Source organism: Oryzias latipes, chromosome 11, assembly GCF_002234675.1.
Source record: "Oryzias latipes chromosome 11, ASM223467v1".
Classification (NCBI taxonomy): domain Eukaryota; kingdom Metazoa; phylum Chordata; class Actinopteri; order Beloniformes; family Adrianichthyidae; genus Oryzias; species Oryzias latipes.
This window is the reverse complement of record NC_019869.2, coordinates 2,341,636-2,362,886: the sequence shown is the minus strand read 5'-3', so window position 1 is coordinate 2,362,886 and position 21,251 is coordinate 2,341,636. Positions and strand designations below refer to the sequence as shown.

The 21,251-nt window shown below is 42.7% G+C and overlaps 1 protein-coding gene across 1 annotated transcript; it reads left to right on the top strand.

Annotated features, from left to right (window-relative positions):
- Positions 1 to 510: 510 nt before the first annotated feature.
- LOC111948172 (CD209 antigen-like protein E) lies at positions 511 to 9,003 on the top strand. Its single transcript, XM_023959765.1, has 6 exons — positions 511 to 814; positions 1,572 to 1,685; positions 1,866 to 1,928; positions 7,568 to 7,710; positions 8,177 to 8,289; positions 8,459 to 9,003. Exons 1-6 carry the CDS (start codon positions 652 to 654, stop codon positions 8,601 to 8,603), a joined length of 741 nt encoding a protein of 246 aa, XP_023815533.1. The 5' UTR covers positions 511 to 651; the 3' UTR covers positions 8,604 to 9,003.
- Positions 9,004 to 21,251: the final 12,248 nt, after the last annotated feature.

Below are 21,251 nucleotides of genomic sequence, written 5' to 3'. Positions count from 1 at the left end.
TAGCCACAGCCAAGTATGCTCACCAAGTATGAATGAGGAGTGAATGAATAATGGACATAATGTAAGCGCTTTGGGTGTCTTGAAAAGCGCAGATAAATCCAATCCATTATTATTATTATTATCTAGGGCAGGGGTCAGCAACCCGAAATGTTGAAAGAGCCAAATTGGACGAAAAAAACAAAAAACAAATATTTCTGGAGCTGCAAAATTTTAAAAATTTAATGAAGGCAACGCATGCAATATGTATCTATATTAGCTATATTAGCCTACTATCAAAATGACTAAGTTGTTGCAAATACATAATGAGCATTAATGATTAAATGTTTATTTGCCCTGCAGTGCATTCTGCGGAGAACGACGCATCACATGACTGCTCTGTTGTGCAAGTTTAACTTCATTATAATATCAATGAATTATGTTTCATTGTTTTGATAAAATTAAAGAAATGTAATAAAGAAATCCGATTTTTGATTTTTGAAGTGTGGTGTTTTTACACTTCAGTGCTGCTACTTCCTCAAAGTATGTTCACAGTTAAACAGGAAATCCTGTCCTTAGCACAAATGGAAAACTTTTTCACTTTCTGCAACATCTTCAGTCCACCTCTGAGTGATAACGCAGCTGCAGCACCTCTTCTACTGCATCAGCCTGAAGATGTCCTCAGATATTTATGCCAAACCAGATTTCTCCAAGAAGGTCAGATACAACAGAAAGCAGCAAGAAGACACATCAGACTGGGAGGAGTGTGAGGTGGAAATCTACAACGATGCATATGAATCTGTGGAGGACACCAGAAGGGTTCAGTCACCAGAACAAGGTAAGAATGAACTCAATCTTCTGCATCCAGACATGCTGATCAAGATCTCAGTACCAGTTCAGCAAGAATTAGCATTTAGCATGGCTAGATTTGAACAAGGTTCTAAGTCAGGGGGGTCAGAATCCAGGCCTGGAGGGGCGATATCCAACATGTTTTCCAACCAACCTACCATTAAAGCTCCTCCACCTGATCCAGGTCATCAGGAGCAGATAAGGCAGGATTTCTGGAAAACCAGCAGGAGGTCTGGAGTTTGACACCCCAAGAGCTTCAAACATGGAGAAAGAATCAATGGGAACAAGAGGCTGAACATTTTGAGCTGGAACTTTATTTAAAAAAACAATTTAACTGAAAAATCATCAGGATCCTTTGAAGAATTCAAAATGCCACGTTCAAAGAAATTCAGCTTTTTGCCTTCAAGAGATCCTTACAGAAAGATTTCTTATTAGAAAATAACATGGAATGAAAATTTCAATGTAAATTCTGTCTTTTAAAGGCTATCCTAAACTTTTTCATCAGCTAATGAACAGTCGATTTCATTTAAATTGTTATTTTTAATAAATTGGAATCTAAAAATACGTGTTCTCTAGCTCCTCTTTCTTTTTTGCATTTTGAAGCTCGATGTAGAACCTTGTCAAGGTCCAGCTGCACATTTTTGCATTTTCTTAACTGGTCTTTAGATTTTGATCAGGAGTGTTTGATCAAATAACAAAAGATTCTTCTCTGAAAGACAAGATCCCTTTTTATTTTTATCTCATAGCTCCACAAACAGAGACGTGTCCTAAAGTCCAGAAAAGGTTCTGCAGATGTGAACAATGGTGTCTGTTGGTGCTGTGTACTGTCCTGTCAGCTGGATCCATCATTCTATCCTCATGTGAGATGAAATCTAACACCTCAACATCATAGTTTAGTTAAAAAGTTCAAACTAGCAGCTCAGACTTTTATTTTTTCAATTTAAATGATTTTTCATGGATGTTTAGCCTTAAAGCACAAGTAGACTTGAATTTATTTTACTTTTGTTCGGTTTATTTAACCAAATAATGAAATTTTCCAGTCATGGTGGTCAACATTAACAATCTGCAGATGGAAGTGAAGGAGCTAAAGAAACACCCTGAAGGTGAGAAACACTAAAAACACATAAACCATCTTTATTTTTGACTCTATTTTTGCATTAATTTCATTGATGCTTTGAAAATCTGTTTCTTCATATCTGCTCCAACAGTAACAGTTCTATAAAGTGGTCATCACCAAATGTAACCATTCTTTTTTTTTTTTTTTTTTTTTTTTTTTCTTTTTACCTTGTCCTGTCCAACAGCTAGGCAGACAGATGAGAGCTGAGGGCCTCTTGGGTTGGACATATTTTACTTTAACAAGAGGGGTTATTAATCTTCAGACAAACCAAAGGTATGTCTGAATAAACCCCTTTTGTAATTGAGGCCAAACTTTATTAATTTCAAACATGTCTGAAAATCTTTGGTGTTGGACCGGACGGAAAAGGAAAGAGGGGAAGAAGAGAGAGGGATGTTAAAGAGTGGGGGATAGGAGGGTGATTGGGGGGGGGTGTTGTGAAACCATGAAGCAGCATAAAGCAACAAGTTTTTGGATGATTATAATCATTACAGTGAGGTTCAGATGTAGTACAATTCTATTAGGGCGGGGCCTGTCCACACACACACACACTCAGATGTTATAAACACACCTGTTGGCTCCAAAAATGTTCACATGTCAACATATACGCAAAACAAATAATGTTCACACACACATGCTTATGCTTTCAACCAACCAGTGTGAAATATTTCATTCAATCACGTAAACTATTTATGTAGAGGTGAGCTTAAGTGAGTGTTTATGTTCTTCTAAAATGGATGATGAGATGTAAAAAGAAGGAGGGGGAGTGCCCAGCCATCCCCACACCAAGACCCCCGCCGCAATGGTAGCAGCAGCCAGAACACCCCCCCCCCCACCCCCCCCAACGCCCGCACGGCAGCAGATAGAGAACAACCCCCCCCCCCGGGCGATCCCATCCATCACCCAGGCCAGGGCCAGCAGTACCGCCACAGGGCCCCCAGAGAGGAGGGAGGCATGGGGGGACAGAGAGCGCAGCCCCAGCCCAACCAGGAGAGCAGCCCCCCCGCTGCACCGGGAGGGCCCAACACGGGGCCCCGCCCCAGAGGAGCGCCCACAACCCTAGACGAGCACCTCATCATCACCCAGGAGTTCTGGGAATCCCCCAACCCCAGGTACGATCCAGGACCCGGGAAACCCGCTCCGCGCTCCAGGCAGCCACCCACCTGGCCCACGGTTGGTCCAGGAAGGAGTAAGGCAGGGACAGGCCGCCCCCGCCCAGGAGGAGGACACCCAGGAGAAAAGGGGGTCCACAAGAGGTGTTGTAAACATGGGCCGACCAGGCTCAGCCACAGTTGGAAATTTGGCGAGGCCCGGCGCCCGGGGCACGGACCAGAACCCACACGACAGGGACTTTTTTAGTCGCTGTAAAATGAGCATCAATTACCTGAAAATGATTAACTTACAAACTGGTGAGCAAACTAAAGGAAACTCAAAGGAAACGTATTAATACTAGTGTTTACTGAGTCTTTTTTACAGTCAGGGCTGCACGGTGGCGCAGTGGTTAGCGCTCTTGCCTCACAGCAAGAAGGCCCCCGGTTCAAGTCCCGGCTGGGGGACATGAAAAACACAACATCAATGGGGGACCTTTCTGTGTGGAGTTTGCATGTTCTCCCCATGTATGCGTGGGTTTTCTCCAGGATCTCCGGCTTCCTCCCACCGTCCAAAAACATGCTTCATAGGTTGATTGGCAACTATAAATTGACAATAGGTGTGAGTGTGAGAGTGAATGGATGTGTGATTGAGGATATTCTACCCTGCGACAGACTGGCGACCAGTCCAGGGCCCAAGTGGCCGGGATAGGCTCCGGTGACCCTGAAAGGGAAAAACGGTCAAGAAGATGAATGAATTTTTTACAGTCTTTTTTTTCCTCAGAGTACGGCTGGGAACATCGGTACGGTCATGGACTTTTTTTAGGTGCGTTGTCAAAAAAATCCAGCCGCATGTTTGACCAAAATAGTCACTCTAGAACCCTGTCCAGCATTTACTGGGTAACTTTCTGTCGAAAAAATGCTGGTTTCACCTTTATTATCTTATTTTTTTTAATCAAAAACAAAATCATCATTTTAATATTTTTTTCAGAATTTTCTTTAAACTGGGCTTATTGAGAAAAAGGTCAGACTCCCATTATGTCATGGTTAGGTAAATTGTGTCTTTTGTGTTAGATATCAGTTTGTACATTTTTGAGGTAAACTTTGCATTCTTAAGGTCAATGAAATGTGTTACTGTAGGAGGACGTTCTAGGTCTATTTGGGTCAAGCTGTATTTAGTAATTAAAATTGATTGCATTCCAGAAATTGTTTTTTCTAATCCCAAAAATTAAGGATAACGATGGGAGGGGTATAAATGTTCTATTCTGGATTATATGCTGAAACTGCTGGATCCCTTTGTTCTTCCATGAAGTAAAGTGAATCATGTTTTTGTTTAGTAAGGTGTCAGGGCTGTTCCAGATGGGGGTGAATGTGCATAAAAATATTGTGAAGCTGTTTTTTCGAGAAAATCCCACAAGGCTGTTAGAGATGAGCTGATATTTAAACTTCTGAAGCATTTGTGTTGTTTAATTTTGGGACTAAAAAAATGCAAATTAGAAATATCTATCTTATCACAGAGAGTGTGCTCTATATCTATCCAAGATTAATCTAACACACCAGGTTTAAGCCATTTTAAAACCTCTCCATAGGATTTGGGAGATGAATGAGTCTAATGATTTAAACAACGTAGTTGGAGATTTGGAAGGAATCATTGATAACAGGTAGTTAATTTTGGGAAGAAAAATTATTTTTATGGTTGCAACTCTCCCTATTAGGGAAACGGGTAAAGTTTTCCATTTGGTGAGATCAGCCTTGATTGTTTTAAGGAGTTAGATGTGGTTTAACTAAAATAGATCAGAAAACCTAGAGGAAATATTTATACATAGGTTTTTTATGTTGAATGTTTGTAATTTAATGGATGATGGATTTAGATAGTTACAAGTAATTGGCAGAATTGTGTTTTTAGACCAATTTATGGAGTATAGCGACACTATTTTGTAAATATCAGGACCATTCTTTAGCAAAGAAGTGGATAAAGTTAGGGTCTCTGAGCAACGATGTATTGAACCTCCAGCTCCTTAATGAAGATGTTTGTTTTTTTTAGAGACAATGAAACTCAACAAGGAGCTACTGACCAAAAAATAATCTAGCCTGGAGTATAATTGATGAACTATGGGGAAAAAAAGTGTAGGCTCTCTTTGTGTGGTGGAATGATCGCCAAAAATCACAAAGACCAAAATCCTCCATGTACTGTTTAACAGTGTTTGTGGACTGCCAGGTTCTAAGATTTCCTGTGTTACTGTCCATTTCTGGATCTAAAGACATGTTAAGGTCTCCTGCAGTAATCACCGATTTGTCTGTGTGCTCAGATAGCGCAGAGAAGAAGGAATGAAAGAATGACGGATCATCTTCATTGGGGGTGTAAACGTTGGCTAAGCAAAGCACAAATTTTGAGTGGAAAGAGTAACTATTGTAAGCCTTCCTTCTGGGTCTATGACCGTACTAGTTTCTGTGAATTTAACTTCCTTTTTTATCAAAATTGCTACTCCTCTCTGTCTAGAATTATAACAAGCTGAATATACGTTTGGAAAATCTGCTGTGGCGAAGATATTCATTGATGAACTAGGCATGTGAGTTTCTTGAAGTAATGCAAAGTCAGTTTTGAGGTCTTTAATTTGGTCATTATTTTCAGTCTCTTCTATCTGGTTCCAGCTCTGTGCACATCCCAAGTAACTGACCTAAGGGTGGACATGCTGCTGTTAAGGTGAAAGTTAGATAATGTATCTTATTAATTAATGCAAAAATGAGTATATATGTACACACGCCGGTACACTTATTGTTGCTGTGTGACATTATGTGTGATTTACGGTGTATCTGATGTAATGCTGCACATGTTGAGTGTCTGAGTGTTCAGTGCAGATCAGTACTAATGTAGAGATATGTGGCAGGTTAGATGAAGGGCAGGACAGACTGTGTGCAGAGGGGGAAATGATCATTAAGGCAACGGTGAGGGTAAAAACAGAACAAACCTATAATGAACAGGTCTGCAGCAGCTTGTGAAGGAGACCGGTGGTGACATTTACCTTAAGTGAAAACCTTTATGCCCCGTGAGTTATGCCCAGTGTGTAACATATAAGCATAAACTAACACCTGTGCAGAGAGTGTAAAGAGTGTTGATGCATATCTGATTTAGAAGAGCCAGGGAGTGACGTTTGGGTCGCGGTGGAGCTGTCCGTTTACGTACAGCCGGTCCACAGAGTCACAGCGCGGGCCCCTTCGCTCAGAAATTTCCTTCTGATGGGGAACAGGATACTTCGACGCTCCAATATTTCTTTGGGGAACTGATCATCCATCCTGAAGTCGCTCCCTGCCACGGCGCCTCACCTCTTCCTTCTCTTTGTGGAGCACGAACTCGGCCACGATGGGTCTTGGCCTGCGATTCCCAGGTCTCTCTGCTCCCATTTTTTCCTCTGGCGTATATATCTTGATTGTAGATCCAGAATGGACTATTTGATCTTCTTGTTTTCTTCTGAGAGTCGTCTCATTCCATCAGAAAAGGAATTTACCGACTTTCTCATCGCTGAGTTCTGTGCGCTGAGAACTTTTGTGAAAATTCTAGACTCCTTTGTTTCTTGGAACAACCGATGAAGAACCTCCAGGGGGGACAGACAGCTGTCGAAGCTGGATAGCTTATCGCACACGCTGGATTCAATCTCTGTCTGATGTGGAGACGCTCCCGCTGATTCTTCGGGACGGCTCCACTTGCTGGAGGAAGCTGATTTGCCTGGCTGGATGGTTTTTCCCATGAGAAAGTCCTCAAACTGCTCGTCGATGTAGCACGTCAGGCTATCCAGGTCGTCCCCCCTGCTCTCCAGGACGGTCGCAGTTTACCTTCAGTATATCTGAGGAAAAATAACACTGGAGCGGTGTGTTTATTCCCAAAAATAGAAAAAAAAGGGGGGAGAAAAAGAGATGCTGCTTGCTTTGTTTTAGTTTCTGTTTTTGATTATGTTATTTTCCACCAAGGTCTCTGACAGATCCGCGTCACTGCTTTAAGCAATCCCGAAAGTCGGGGGGGGGGGTCTTTCTGATTGGCAAAGAGTAGTATATAATCACTACTAGACTGTCAATACTGGTAACATTATTGAATAGAAACTGGTCACAAGCACTTTATGAAAAACTGAATTTAAAAAAAAAGTTTTTGGAAGGGTTAATGCTCTGTGAGTTAATATGTGATTTAAAAAAACGTTAACAAAAAGGATTGGTCTTTAAAGGTTTTTTTGTTTTTAGATCAGTGGGTTAAGCCATCTTCTGCCAATCAGGTCATCATTGGTTTGAATTGTTGGATTAATATTCAGTGATTTTCCAGTTTCCTTCTAGAACAACTATTTTTTATAGATTTGACTCCTTTCATCCATTTCCACACACTTTCATGCACCCATGGAAAGAGGAACCTGCAGACAAGATGGTTCCTCACATCATTTGAGGAAGCAGAAATCATACAACTTACCTTCACGATAACCCAAAAGTGTTCAGAATTGTAGAAAAACTTTTAGTAAAGTTAAAAATGGTAATGGTTTTGTATATTATTTCTTTGAAGGGAAACTGTGTCCTGAAGGATGGAGGAGATTTGGATGCAGCTGCTACTTTAAATCCACTGAGCAGAAAACCTGGATAGACAGCAGGAGTTTCTGTCAGTTTGTAGGATTTGATCTGGTGGTGGTAAACAGCAAAGAGGAGCAGGTGGGTGTGTTCACACTAGTTCCTTCCAGCTTCTTGTGTCTTGGATTCTCCACCTGTATGTGTGCTGCTGTTGTCTGGATGCTGATGGATTCCAGCTGAAATTCTCCTCAACAACTCAGATTTCATGTTTGTCTTTCAGCAACATTTCAAAGAAACGCTGTGATGGAACACAGAAACTCTTTTTCCCACTTCTAATGTCTTCAATTCCAAATAGGCTAAACTGGGATTCAGTAGAAATGGACTGTTGGCCCTGAAGACAAAACAAGAAGCAAAAACTAAATGAACAGAAATCTGCATCAAAGAAAGTCAGATTTTGTTCCTCAGATGAACTTTCTCTCAGTTTTTAGGACAATTATCCAGAACAGATGAATCCTAAAGACCAGACATTTTTTTACTGGACATTTAGTGTGAAAGGAAACCAAGATGGAGAGAATGTATTAAGAAAGAACATATTCTTTGTTTATAGGAGTTTGTTTCTACATTGAATCAGAAAGCAGAATCCTGGATCGGTCTGTTTGCTGAAAGGTCATCAGATAAATATGAATGGAAATGGGTGGATGGATCACTGCTGACAGAAACGTAAGACTTTGTTTTTTTTCCAACGTTACTAAATTCATTCTTTATGACTGAGCCTGATTGTAAATGTGTGAAATCCTTAAAAAAATACAGAAAATGTTTGTAACATCATAATTCAGACCAGTTTATGAACTGAATTTAGACCAGAGGTAAACAGAATGTTTTATTACAGGTTCTGGGATGAGAAGTCTTCAAAAGATGCAAAATCCAACAATGCAGTGTCCTTAAGTCCTGAAGGGAAATGGAAACAACAAAACAGAGGAAACAACAAAAACTGGATCTGTGAGAAAAACATTTCTAAATCTTTCTGTTTCTGAGCTGTGCATTGATTTAACTGTTTAGTAATGTAACTACAAACATGTTTTATCTTTTTTATTTCTTTTTGTTTACTTCTCCAAAATAGTGCTTAAAGGAAGGTTCTATTTTAGTTTCTGGTGAATTGTTCAGAGAAATGAAGGTGTCATCTATCAAAAACTTCATCACATTTAAATATCAGTTAAAAATGACTCAGATAAACAGGAAACTGTAATAAATGACATGAAAACGAGCTAACTTAGAGCAGCAGTTCAGACTCAGGTTTGGTCTGTAGCAAATAACAAACAGCTTCCACAAAGTCAACTGAAAAGTTCCATCTAGAAAGGGAAGTCAATATTTGGAACAATTTTCTGTATTTTCTCATGATTTTGATGGAGGATTAAAAGAATTTATGATGGAAAAGTGTCTTTAGTCTGAATATATTCCTGGTTCTGTTTTGGGTCTCTGTATTATTTTTGAAAAATGTATTTAATTACTGATTTTTCTTTGACGCAGCAGCTTATTTTGAATTATTTATATTTGTAAAACTACATATATCAGAGGTTGCATGCATGTCCAATCCAAGTTAAAGTTTGTATTTTCAAGCTGGGGTTCTCTCCCAGAGGCCTGGGAGCTTGAGGGTCCTGCACAGCATCTTAGCTGTTCCTAGCACTGCCTTTTCAGATGTGACATGTCTGAGGTTTTTCCATCATCTGCTGTAGCCACTCCTCCAGATTAGAGGTTACCATGGGAACCACCATCACCTTCACCTTCCAGGCTTTCTCCAGTTCTTCTCTGAGTCTCTGCTTGTTCTCTAGGTTCTCATGTTCCTTCTTCCTGATGTTTCCACATCCACCACATCAGCTTTCAGCTTCATTTCAAATTGACACATCATTTACATTTCAAGCCTGAACTGTTTTTCCCTGGGCCCCCACCTCTCCCCCACACGCACACCAAGCACTGGCTCCCCACAGGGCTGTGTGCTGAGCCCCCTCCTGTACTGCCTCTACACCCACGACTGCAGTCCGCAGCACGACAGCAACCTCATCGTGAAGTTTGCTGATGACACCACAGTCATCGGACTCATTTTAAAGGGAGACGAAGCCGCCTACAGGGAGGAGGTCCTGAAGTTGGTAGCTTGGTGCTCAGACAACAACTTAGCTTTGAACACCAAGGAAACCAAGGTAATCATCGTGGACTTCAGGAAGCACAACACCGACCCAGCTCCCCTCTACAAAAATAGAGAGCGTGTGGAGAGGGTCCACACCTTCCAGTTTCTGGGAGTTCTATTTTCCAACAACATCTCCTGGACAGAAAACATCACATTGGTCATCAAGAAGGCTCAGCAGCAGAGACTCCACTTTCTGTGGATCCTCAGAAAGCACAATCTGGACCCCTGCCTGCTGACAACCTTCTACCATGCGTCTATTGAAAGCCCTCTGACGTACAGCATTACAACGTGGTACGGCAGCTGCACCATGGCGGACAGGAAGAGACTTCAGAGGGTAGTCAAAGCGGCTCAGAGGATCATTGGCTCTACAGGAGCATCAGATCAAGGACAAACCGCCTTAAGAACAGGTTTTCCCCCAAAGCCATAATCATCCTGAACTCACACATGCATTGACACTGGCAGCTCCACACACACACACACCCATGTCTCTTGCTCTCTCTTTCTCCTCTCTCTCACTATGCGCATCTCATCATGTCAACACCATCTCATTATGTGCAATATATTAAGCGCAATATAACTCTGCTACCATGGGCATAGCAGTTTTTATATGCCTACCTCTCTGCGGAAAGTAAAAAAATTTTTATTACATTTTTGTACTTTTATAAATTGTACTTTTCTTCTTTGTGAAATTATTTTATTATTTTTGTGAAATTATTTTTCTCATGCATGTTTGCACTGAACAGTGAGCGGCTCTCATTTCACTGCATGCGCGTGTGATGCAAATTGCACATGTCTATAGTGACAATAGTGACAATGAAGGCATTCAATTCTATTATAATATGAGTTTATTTACTGATGAGAAACTGGCTTTACTCCACATCCACCACATCAGCTTACTTCATTTCAAAAATGAGACACCATTTACATTTTAAGCCTGAACTGTTTTTCCTTGAACCTGGTTGTCATATCAGAGTCGTGTAGAATGGAAAGCTGGAAACTGGCGTAATGAAGTTCAAAAAGGTCTCAGTCTCTGTTCTCACTAACTTTGCTGATGTTTTCTCTGGTCCTGAAAGAGTTAGCACCTCTGACAGATGCAACACTTTTTCAGATTTAGTGAAGCTGATTTCTGCCTTCATCTCCTGCAGGCTGGACACATGCAAGTCTTCTGGTGGTGCTTCACCAAATAAAGACGGGTAAAGATTTACCCAGAACCAGGAGAACCAATTTCTGGTCTAAAGGGAAATATTAACATTGTTTTTTCTTTTTTTTCCTTTGTTTTTCCATTTCCCTTTCAAATCTTATTTTCCAAGTCATGTATTGACTTATATTTTCTTTTTCCAGGTAAATGTTGATTTGATTTGAAATAAACTTGTTACTTACTTACTTCCTTTTTTTTAATGATTGATACTTTATTTATCCCACAATAGGGAAATTCTTTCTCCTCAATTAACCCATCCCCTGGGGGAGCGGTGAGCTGCAGCCGAACCGCGCTCGGGAGGCAGTAGCGTTAAGGGGCTTGCCTAAGGGCCCGCACTGCTAATTGCTCGCCATTGATTATGGTAATTGTCCCAGTACCATTGCTCATTCCCCTCCAGAAATCTGACCCTGGATTCCATGAGAAAAATCACTGAGCTCTTCTAATCTGAGTGACTCTTTTGAGAAACCTTTGGGCAGCTGCTTTGTTTTTTTTTCTCTGAAAGCTCTCTTTATTACAAAAGGATGGCATAATCACTTCTTTCAATGCCTCCTAAGCCTAAATGTCGGCTTCCTCGTCACTACGATAGAACAGTCCAATAGAACAGTCTATGTGCTGAACTTACACAGCCACGTTGTATAAGAACCTTTAAACTTGTTCTCCACTCTACAAACTTCAGAGGATCTCCACTAAACACAAATGGTCCTGGAGCTGGAAGTCTTGTCATTGTCAGGCATTCTTTCAGTGCTTCAACTAGGGACAATTCATTATTTTCCTCTGCGATCTGAATGTCACTAGTTTGGGGAACTGAAACTCTCTCGGAAACCTGAACATGCCTGCATGAACGTGCCGGCAAAGGAAGTGGAGCTGCATGCGGATGAACTTGAGGATGCATCCTACTGTGCCGCTGTTCTAAGGGGTTAGATAATGAAGTGACTTCTACCTCATGATCTCTTATTTCAGTATTCTTTTCTCATAACCATCATAGTCCGTTTCAATTGCCTCAAGATCTCTGTGAATTTCCAACATTTTTAGCTTCTCTTGTTGAACGACGATCTCCTGTTGGAAATTTCAATTCCTCGCTTAACTTCAGGCCTTTTTTGGCACGAAGCATGCAGCAGCATCTGCTGTCTTTGGAGGAACTTCTGGAGTGATTATTTTACTGCTCCAGCATCAAACTCCTTGTCTACATATGCATAGCGCCTTTTCAACAGCAGAATGAGTTCTGCAGAGACTGAAAACTGTCCACTTTCCCCCTAAAGTCTTGAGGCGGTGCAGTTTTCGCACATATTGACTCATTATTATGCTTTACAACAGATTGTTCCTTCAAACAAATTCTCTCCACTAGCTCTGATTTGGAGCATTGCACTTTAAGTTTGGATTTCGTCAACTAAATTTCTTCCTTGAATTCATGTAATTTGATGAAAAGCTTCTGTCTTGTTTTTTTGTCTTTAGTATTTAATTAGTCTTGTTCTTTTTTTTCAATCTTTTTTGTCTTTTTTTGTCTTTTCTTTGCCTGCTTCAGACATCCCCTCAGTCAACAGCATGAATTTTATTTGCTCCAAGCGCCTGTGGTTACTTTTTCTGCTACTCTCGTTACTTCTTGTAGCTGAGTGTAACCCTCACAGCGGCAAGTCTTTTGTTTACACCTGCGATCAGCTGTTTTACTCTGAGCAGGCACGTTCTGCCGCTGGGGTTTAGACACGACATCCCAGGAAAAATTTCAAAAACATGGCGTGGATGCCGGGCTGGAACCCGGGTCAAGGCAAAGAAGTAGAAACATAAGCCCGCTGTTCTGGCGATCATAACGGGGAATATACGCTCTCTGGCTAACAAGACGGATGAGCTGGCAGCGACAATATCGTGAGAGCAGTTTACTGTGTTTCACTGAGACGTGGCTTCATCCATATCTCAATCTCACGGACCACCGTGTCGCTTTACCTGGCTTTGTGACGGTGTGTGCGGACAGAGACGCCACTGCATCCGGTAAGAAGAAAGGATGGGGAATAATTACAGTATTATTAATACTGCACGTGAACGAGCGATGGTGCAATCCAACACGTTTGTGACAAGGAGCGACTCTGTAGCCCGAATGTTAAACTCTTGGTGGTCGGATTGCAGCCTTACTATTTGCCCCGCGAGTTTACATCCACCATCGTGGTTACTGTTTCAATTCCACCATCAGCTGATGTTGACGCTGCTGCTTGCGTCTTCAGCAACACCATTTCCAGGCCACAGTGACTGTGATGACCTGCCAGGTGAGGAGACAGCTGGAAAAAATTAACCAACGAAAGGCTCCTGGCCCGGACACCATCAGCAATCTTTAACATTTATCATATTTAACCTGAGCCGCAATCTGATGACGGGGCCGGCTGCCTGGAAAACCGCATGTCTGGTTCCTGTCCCCAAGAAGACTGCAGCCTCTGGACCTAGTGATTACCGTCCTGTAGCCCTCACGTCCCATGCAGCTAAAGTGCTGGAAAGGATTTTGTTGTCCCACCTGAGACCCCTGGTGAAACCATCTTTCTGGACCCACTTCAGCTTGCCTACCAGCCACGCCTGGGGGTGGAGGCTGTTATTTACCTGCAGCAGTGTGCTCATTCTCACCTGGATGGAGGGGGCGACACTGTGAGGGTCACATTCTTTGATTTCTCCAGTGCATTCAACCCCATCCAGCCCTGGGGCCTCATTTATAAAACTTTGTGTAGGATTTGCGTCAGAAGTGGCGTACGGATGAAACATAGGACGTGCGTACGCACAGAGATATTCGGATTTATAAAACCGTGCGCACGCACATCTTACGCATCTTTCCTTTACTAAATCACAACCGATTCTAAATGCAGCGCAGCTTTTGCGGCTTCATCACACGCCCATAGTTGCCCATAAATAGTCCGTGAAACGCCCACAAATGAATATTCAGTGATTGAGAAATAATTGCAAACACAGAGAGGAAATAAAAAAAAACGTAACTTCACTCAATGTGAAGTAGAAGTTATCGTTGGCGAGGTGGAAAAGAAGAGAAAAGTGTTGTTTGGAGGGCACAGTGTGGGCATTACTAATGCCAAAAAGGCACTTGAGTGGCAAACGGTGGCAGACGGCAAAAATGCTGTAGCCTCACAACCTCGGACCGTGGCCGAAATAAAGAAGAAATGGTCGGATATCAAAGTCGATGCAAAAAAACGTCTAGCGCTCCATTGGGGGGGCACCGGAGCGCCAGATGCACCGGGTGACACGCGTGGTCCTCCGAGTGCTCTTTTTTAACGCCGGGCCCAAAAGCCCGCAGAGGTCCAACAGGACGGCTGGAGGAAGTCGGAACCGGCTCATAAGCCACTCGTCCTCGTTTGCCAGCAAGTCTTCTTGCTGTCTAAAGATGCGTTCACTCCGAATTCTTCCATTTGCCACATCTTCTAGGAGCGCAAGATCAGCCATTGTGCGTCATTACGCATTGTGATGGGGCATTTTATTTCCCTCCATTTAATTACATCTGACAAGCTACAGATGTCGGTAATAATCGACGTGGAAATGGGAAATTGTTCAGCGCAAATGTAATTTCTTGTTGCTTTGTGAATGGTTGAGACATACGCCATACATTGTTTTATCAAAAATAAAACAAACTAAAGGCATATGCATGAATACCATAATTCCATAGCTTATGAAGAAATGTTTTAATATGAAAACAACTTTCCCCAGTGGACAATTAGTACGTCTTTCTGTCTGTCTCTCAGTCCCTCAGTCTGTCTGTCTGCACCTATATCTGCTCCGCCAGACGGACACATTGACGGGAATGTCAGTTTTGTACATTATTTCGTTCTGTTTACTATATTATTTATGAGGATGAATTGCACAACATGCCAATATTGCAGAACATATTTCACTTTTCTTTTTGCAAATATGTGTTCATTTGAATTTCTGTTGTAATTTTCGTTTGATTTTTTTTGTTTGTTTCACTGTTGATCGATCAAACAGTTGTTCATGTAGGCTGTTAATTGTCAGACTTGATTTGTGAAGTCTTCATGTTATTTCTGAGAGGCAGTATTGTCATTTTCACTTTCACGTGTTTCTTCCATCTGTCGACGGTGTCGCCGTTTCTCATTTCACCCGTTTTTGTGCGTACGCCTGGGTCAGAGCTTGCGTGAAGGACCGCACATTTTCCCGTCAAGTTTGCTTTTTATAAATCTTAACTATTGCGTAGAGAGTGGCGTACGCCTTCTTTTGTGCGTACGCAACCTTTATGAATGAGGCCCCTGTTTACTGGGTCGTCAAAAGCTGCAGCTGATGGGTGTGGACGGGGCCTTGGTCTCCTGGATAATCCTCACTGGTTTTGGCATAGAAGGAACTTTGTGAGAAGTTGAGTCCGTTGAGTCACTGCAAGCAAGCAGCAGATGTCCTCCTGGCACCCTACCCGCCAATTTTAACCACACCTTAGACATTTAGGGCCCCTTGGTGGGGAGGGTTAGGGAACGTCACTGTGAGTAATCAGGAGATGTCCCCTCAGTGCCCTACTCGCCAATTTTAACTGCACCCCCCTTAGTACACACACCCCTCCCCCTTCAATATATATACATTCCAACATAAACACACACACATGCACACACACACCATCTCAAACACACATACACGCACACACATTTTGCAAGGAAGGTGGGACCTGGGTCCATCTGTCCCCTACCCCTTCCCTGGTGGGGGGTGCGGGCCTCTTGGGGATGGCGGCCGTGTGCCTTGGGTGCCGGCTCCCTGGGCCCGGCGGTCCTCTCTCCGCACGGTGGGGGGGTTCATATTACACCTGAGCCAGGGGTGTTCGTGTCCCTGGGGGGTGGGTCCTGGTCCTTGCCCCTAGGCCCCGCCAAACTTCCAACATGGCCGAGCCTGGTCGGGCCATATTTATAACATCCCTTGTGGGCCACCCTTTTTTTCCCCGGGGTTCCCCCCTCCTGGGCGGGGGCGGCGGGCCCCTGCCTTGCTCCTCCCTGGACCAACCGTGGGCCGGGTGGGTGGCTGCCTGGAGTGCGGAGCGGGTCTCCCTTGGGGGGTCCTGGCTCGTACCTGGGGTTGGGGCGGGGGGATGCCCGGAACTCCTGGGTGGTGGTGGGGTGCTCGTCTGGGGCTGTGGGCGTCCTTCTCCGGTGGGGCCCTGCGTTGGGCTCTTCCGGCGTGGCGCGGGGGCTGCTTTCCTGGCTGGGCTGGGGCGGCGCTCTCTTTCCCTCCGCGCCTCCCTGCTCTCTGGCTCTGGGGGCCTCGCGGCGGTCCTGCTGGCCCTGGCCTGGGTGGCGGTCTTGGTCGCCCGGGGGGCGGTTGTTCCCTGCCTGTTCCCGTGTGGCGTTGGGGGAATTCCAGCTGCCGCTGCTGCCGCGGTGGGGGTCTGGGTGTGGGGGTGGCTGGGCGCTCCTCCTCCTTCTTTTCACATTCCACCATCCATTTTAGAAGAACATAAACACTCACCTGAGCACAGGTGTTAGCTCACCTTTGCACTTATAGTTTGCATGATTGAATGAATGAAAGATTTCACACTAGTTGGTTTAAAGGCATAGGTATGCGTTCGTGAACACTATCTGTTTTGTGTACATGTTGACATGTGAACATTTTTGGCACCTAGCAGGTGTGTTGATAATATTTGAGTGTGTGTGAACAGGCCCCGCCCTTTTTGTACTACATTTGAACTGTACCGTAATGATAAACAACCAGTAAACCTGTCTGCTCTATGCTGCTTCATGGTCTTACCCCCCCCTCTCACTATCACCCCCCCCCCCCCCCCCCCCCTCTGACATCCCTCCCTCTTCTTCCCTTCTTTCCTTTTCCGTCCGGTCCAACACCAAAGATTTTCAATCATGGTTGAAATGAATAAAGTTTGGCCTCAATTACAAAAGGGGTTTATTCAGTCATACCTTTGGTTTGTCTGAAGATTAATAACCCCTCTTGTTAAAGTAAAATATGTCCAACACAAGAGGCCCTCAGCTCTCATCTGCCTGCCTAGCTGTTGGACAGGACAAGTCTAAAAAAAAAATAAAAAAAAAAAAAAAAAAGTTGAGTCCGTTTTCGTCTCCATTGATGTGGCTGTGCCCATCAGCCACCCAGCTGCTGCAGGCCTTTTCCAATGGCGGCAACGATGACTTGGAAGTTAGCGGGAGTTTTTTTTTCATAACTATAGCTGCTCCTTAAACTCTTTAATCTGATCAGAAAAAGCCAAGCTCCAACTGCGTTTTTTTAACTAGTTTTTTTTTTCAGCTAACCAAACAAATTACAGTAAAACACTACAGAAAGAAAATCAAATCACACTTTTCATTAAACACATTCAAGATCTACAAATTAAAAACAAAACAATATTACCATGAGAGGGCACATGGTAATGGAGCTTGGCTTTTTCTGATCAGATTAAAGAAAACTGAGAACAGAGAAAACTGCTATTTTATGAAGTATTATTTTATTATTTATTGTGTGTGCTTTGGTGCCGGACACACCTGAATTTCTCCATTGGGAGATTAATAAAGTTTCCATCTATCTATTTTCGGTATTTTTTCGTACAAAAACTGAGGCAGAAAAAAATTACTTACAAAATGCATTTTATTATGGACACATATGAACACCGTAAGAAGATGAAGCTCACTTCTCTGCATAGCTCTCTCAGTGATGGTTAAGGATTCAAGATTTTACACTTCCCATTAGTCTTAGACGCTATAGGCGGGGCTAACCCCCAGATAGCCACTGTATGAACTTTGCGTAAAGAAGTAATGTTAGCCGTGAGTTTCCTCTGAGATGCTAATAGGTGACGGACAATAAGCATGTCAACATATGAATAATGAAGACGCCAGGCCAGAGATGAGGACCCCCCCATGTCCTTACGATCTCCTATGAGGGAGGGAACACTTTGGCTTTGTTGTCAGCATCCATGAAGAGAAAAGACAGTTGGATAAGTGGAATGTTGTGTGTTAACATTGTTACACAAAGATAGCCTATGCCACTGTAACACATCTAATCTGTTAACCAACTTAAAACGGCATCACCAACCGGAACAATCAGGTCTACAATTAAGTACATATGCAAGTTAAATGTTTGAATTTTGAGACCAGTGTTAATTATCCAAAGATTTTGGTTCCTGGCAGCTAATAGTTTTTCTTATTTTATTAAGCAGATCCCCTACATAGGTTAATTGTATTTATTGTTATGTAAAACCATTAATAGGGTTTAATGCCAGAAAGGAGATGGAGTAATCTATTTCTCTGTCTACTCTCTGTCTCCAAACTGTTTGAGGGCGTGTGGAGTATGGGGGGGCAAGGACAGTCAATGCAGCTAGTTAATTGGCAGCTCGGCTCTCGTTTTCCCGCCACGACTGAAAAAGCAGCTGGATCGTTACAATGCAATGGAAAAAAACGGACTGAAATGGTACAGAAGTGAACCAAACCATGTTTGAGTTCAACCGCCTCAATGTCAGCTCTCATAAAGAGGCATAGCTCATCCTGCCTTTGTGGGTTTCTGTGTTCTCACATTGTTTTTTTAAACAAGCAGAACGATTTACGTCAGTTTGGTTGGACATTTCATCTACTCACATTTGCATTCGATGTTAAACAAACCCAACATTCAAACATAAATACATTAATATCTACACATTCAGTGCAGATACATGTATGTTTAGCAGTGCATGTTTGGTCAGTGTGCAGTAAATGTGCAAATGCTACTGATATCATTTCCTTTTCTAAATAAAAATGTGTGATTTCCTCTCCACTTCTAAACCTAAATATATTCTTCCCAATAGTCTTTCACAGTTCTATTTCTTTTGTAAAATGTGGTATTTTGAAGACCTTTTTTAAAGATCTATGTTTTTAAACAAAACAACATTTGCTTTACAATATTTCATGCTTCAAACATCTCTTTATAACCCAGCTACATCGTCTTTCTTTTCATAAAAATAACGATTTTGAAATTCACATGAAAGTTTCAAAACTTTCTTGTGAATTGAGTGTAAAGTCATGTGCAGCAACAATTGCTACACATTGCTACTTCTCAACAACTCAGATTTCATGTTTGTCTTTCCCCAACATTTCAGATGAACGTTGTAATGTAACACAGCAACAGTTGGCCAAAGTCACATGTTCTTCTTAAAAGCAAAGGAATCTATATATCATTACATTTTTATCATTGTACATTTTTTTTTATTAAAAATAAGCATCATTAATACAGTCTCCGTGTTTATTTATGGGATCATTCAGAATCTCTCCTGCTTGAACGTTACTTCTGTCAGTCCAGGGCCCAGTTTAAAGGTTTTCAGTCCCACATGGACCATCTTAAACCCATGGAGCTGGAACGACTGCACCCGCTCCAGCGGCTCTCCATCTGCCCGGCAGCCAGCCGCCCACGGGCAGCAAAGCTCATGAGCTCGCTATGCTGTCCACTGCGCTGCTGGCTAGCGTAGCAGGCGCCATCGCTTCAGCTCCATGGGCTCTGCGACAGGTTAGTGACCTGTCCAGGGTGGACCCCGCCTTTGCTTAACGGCCCCAGTGAGTTAAAAAAAATGGATGAATGTTCAGGACAAAAATCCTCGCATTGAGCAGCCATATTGGCGTTTTCTTTTCTACCCTTTGGTCGAGTCACTGAAATGTCACATGCCCAAAGCCGAGTCCCTGATTCGCCGCGCTGTGCCTGATACCCAATTCCCACCGCAGGACCTCAGATCGTGTCTTTACATTGACTAAACAGTGAAACTCTTCGCCCTGATGTGTGAATGTCATCCGGAGAAACAGCATAAATCTTCAGGTCATGCACCCATACAGAGGTCAACCCGTACAGGTGCTGCAGGATTTTGCGTTGGAGGGTCGTGGAACGACTGCATCTGACAGTGATACGTTTATCATGACATCTTTGTTATTCAATGCAATTCAGTTTTATTCATCCAGCCCAAAATCACAACAACAGTTGTCTCAATGGGCTTTGTACCGGTAATTATAAAGTAAACTTAGAATCCTAAGTGTTAGGATCCTGGGTTCATCTCCACACCTGCCACCCATCATCTCATCAGCCTGCGGCCTTTATAAGGAACCACCACCCTACAGCCAACGTCAGTCCGTCTGCTTCACGTTGTTGAGTACTGACTCCTTAAGCCAAGGCTACGTCTCGTGCTTTTGTGCTAAGTGCCTAGTTCTCTCAAAAATCTAATTGTCTTTATCTCTGCCTCTTTAGAAGGGTTCCATCGGCTCAACCTTCACCCTGGGTCAACCTTTGCAGTTCATTCCACCCAAGCCAAGAACCGTCACGCCAGAACCCACCAACGCCAAAATCCCTCTTTCCTCATCCATCCTCCAGTCTGTCCTGCTTCTGGGTCCAGCCTCACTCACCCTAACACCTAAGGATCATGAATACATAGAATTCAATAGGAAAATTCTAAACTGAACTGACTAAAGAGACTACACTAAACATCTCTGCCCTTATTTTTAGGAAATACTCCTAAAAAAACGGTGATCCAGTGAAGTGAAACTAACACAGGAGTGATGTGATCTCTTCTGCTAGTTCCTGCTAACAATCTAGCTGCTGCGTTCTGAACAAGCTGGAGACTTCTTAAGGAACTCTTAGGACACGCTGCTAACAAGGAGTTACAGTAATCCAGTCTAGACGTAACAAATGCATGGATGAGTTTTTCAGAATCACTCTTAGAAAGTATATTTCTGATCTTAGCAATATTTGCAAGGATAATGAAAGTTGAATGCAGTTATGACAAATGAGTAATATTTTCTTCTTGTGCAATGTGCAGTGTTGTGCAGGAGTGTGGGGGGAGGGGTGTTGTTGACCTCTAACTAAATTTGGTGCCGGTGTGGGTACCGGATGTTCTCGGGTTGCCGGATGTTCTCGGGGTCCTTCGGGGTCCTTCGACCAATGATGACGTCACACTATTTGATTGGCTGTAAGTTGCCACGACCAATGAGTTAACGTCGCTAAGTTTTTTTTAAAAACTTTATTGACAATTGCGGTATCATACATTAACAATGACATTAACGTTAACAACGAACAATAACGATGTAATCAATATTGCCTCGAAGATCAGTCACCATTGCCAAACATAACATATTAACATAGAAAATAAAGAATAGAGGGGAAAAAAGAAACAATGAACATAACACACAAATAAATAAAAACATAAGTAAAATAAAATAAAGGAACATAGAAAAAATCTAAGTAGTCTAATACTAGTTAAGTTAGGGGTACTCGTGAAGTTTTTATTTCTGAACAAAACTAAGCAATTTCAAGCCATTCTTCTTTTTCATATAATGAAGTGATTGAAAGCAAAAACAGAGCTCTTTATTAAATGTTATAAAAGTGGTT

Bases quoted from the DNA above. Each gene is read 5' to 3' on its own strand.
- LOC111948172 (XM_023959765.1), top strand. From the start codon at position 652: ATGTCCTCAGATATTTATGCCAAACCAGATTTCTCCAAGAAGGTCAGA. The intron at 815-1,571 runs GTAAGAATGAAC...TTTATCTCATAG, and splicing joins GGTTCAGTCACCAGAACAAG to CTCCACAAACAGAGACGTGT. The intron at 7,711-8,176 runs GTGGGTGTGTTC...CTTTGTTTATAG, and splicing joins TAAACAGCAAAGAGGAGCAG to GAGTTTGTTTCTACATTGAA.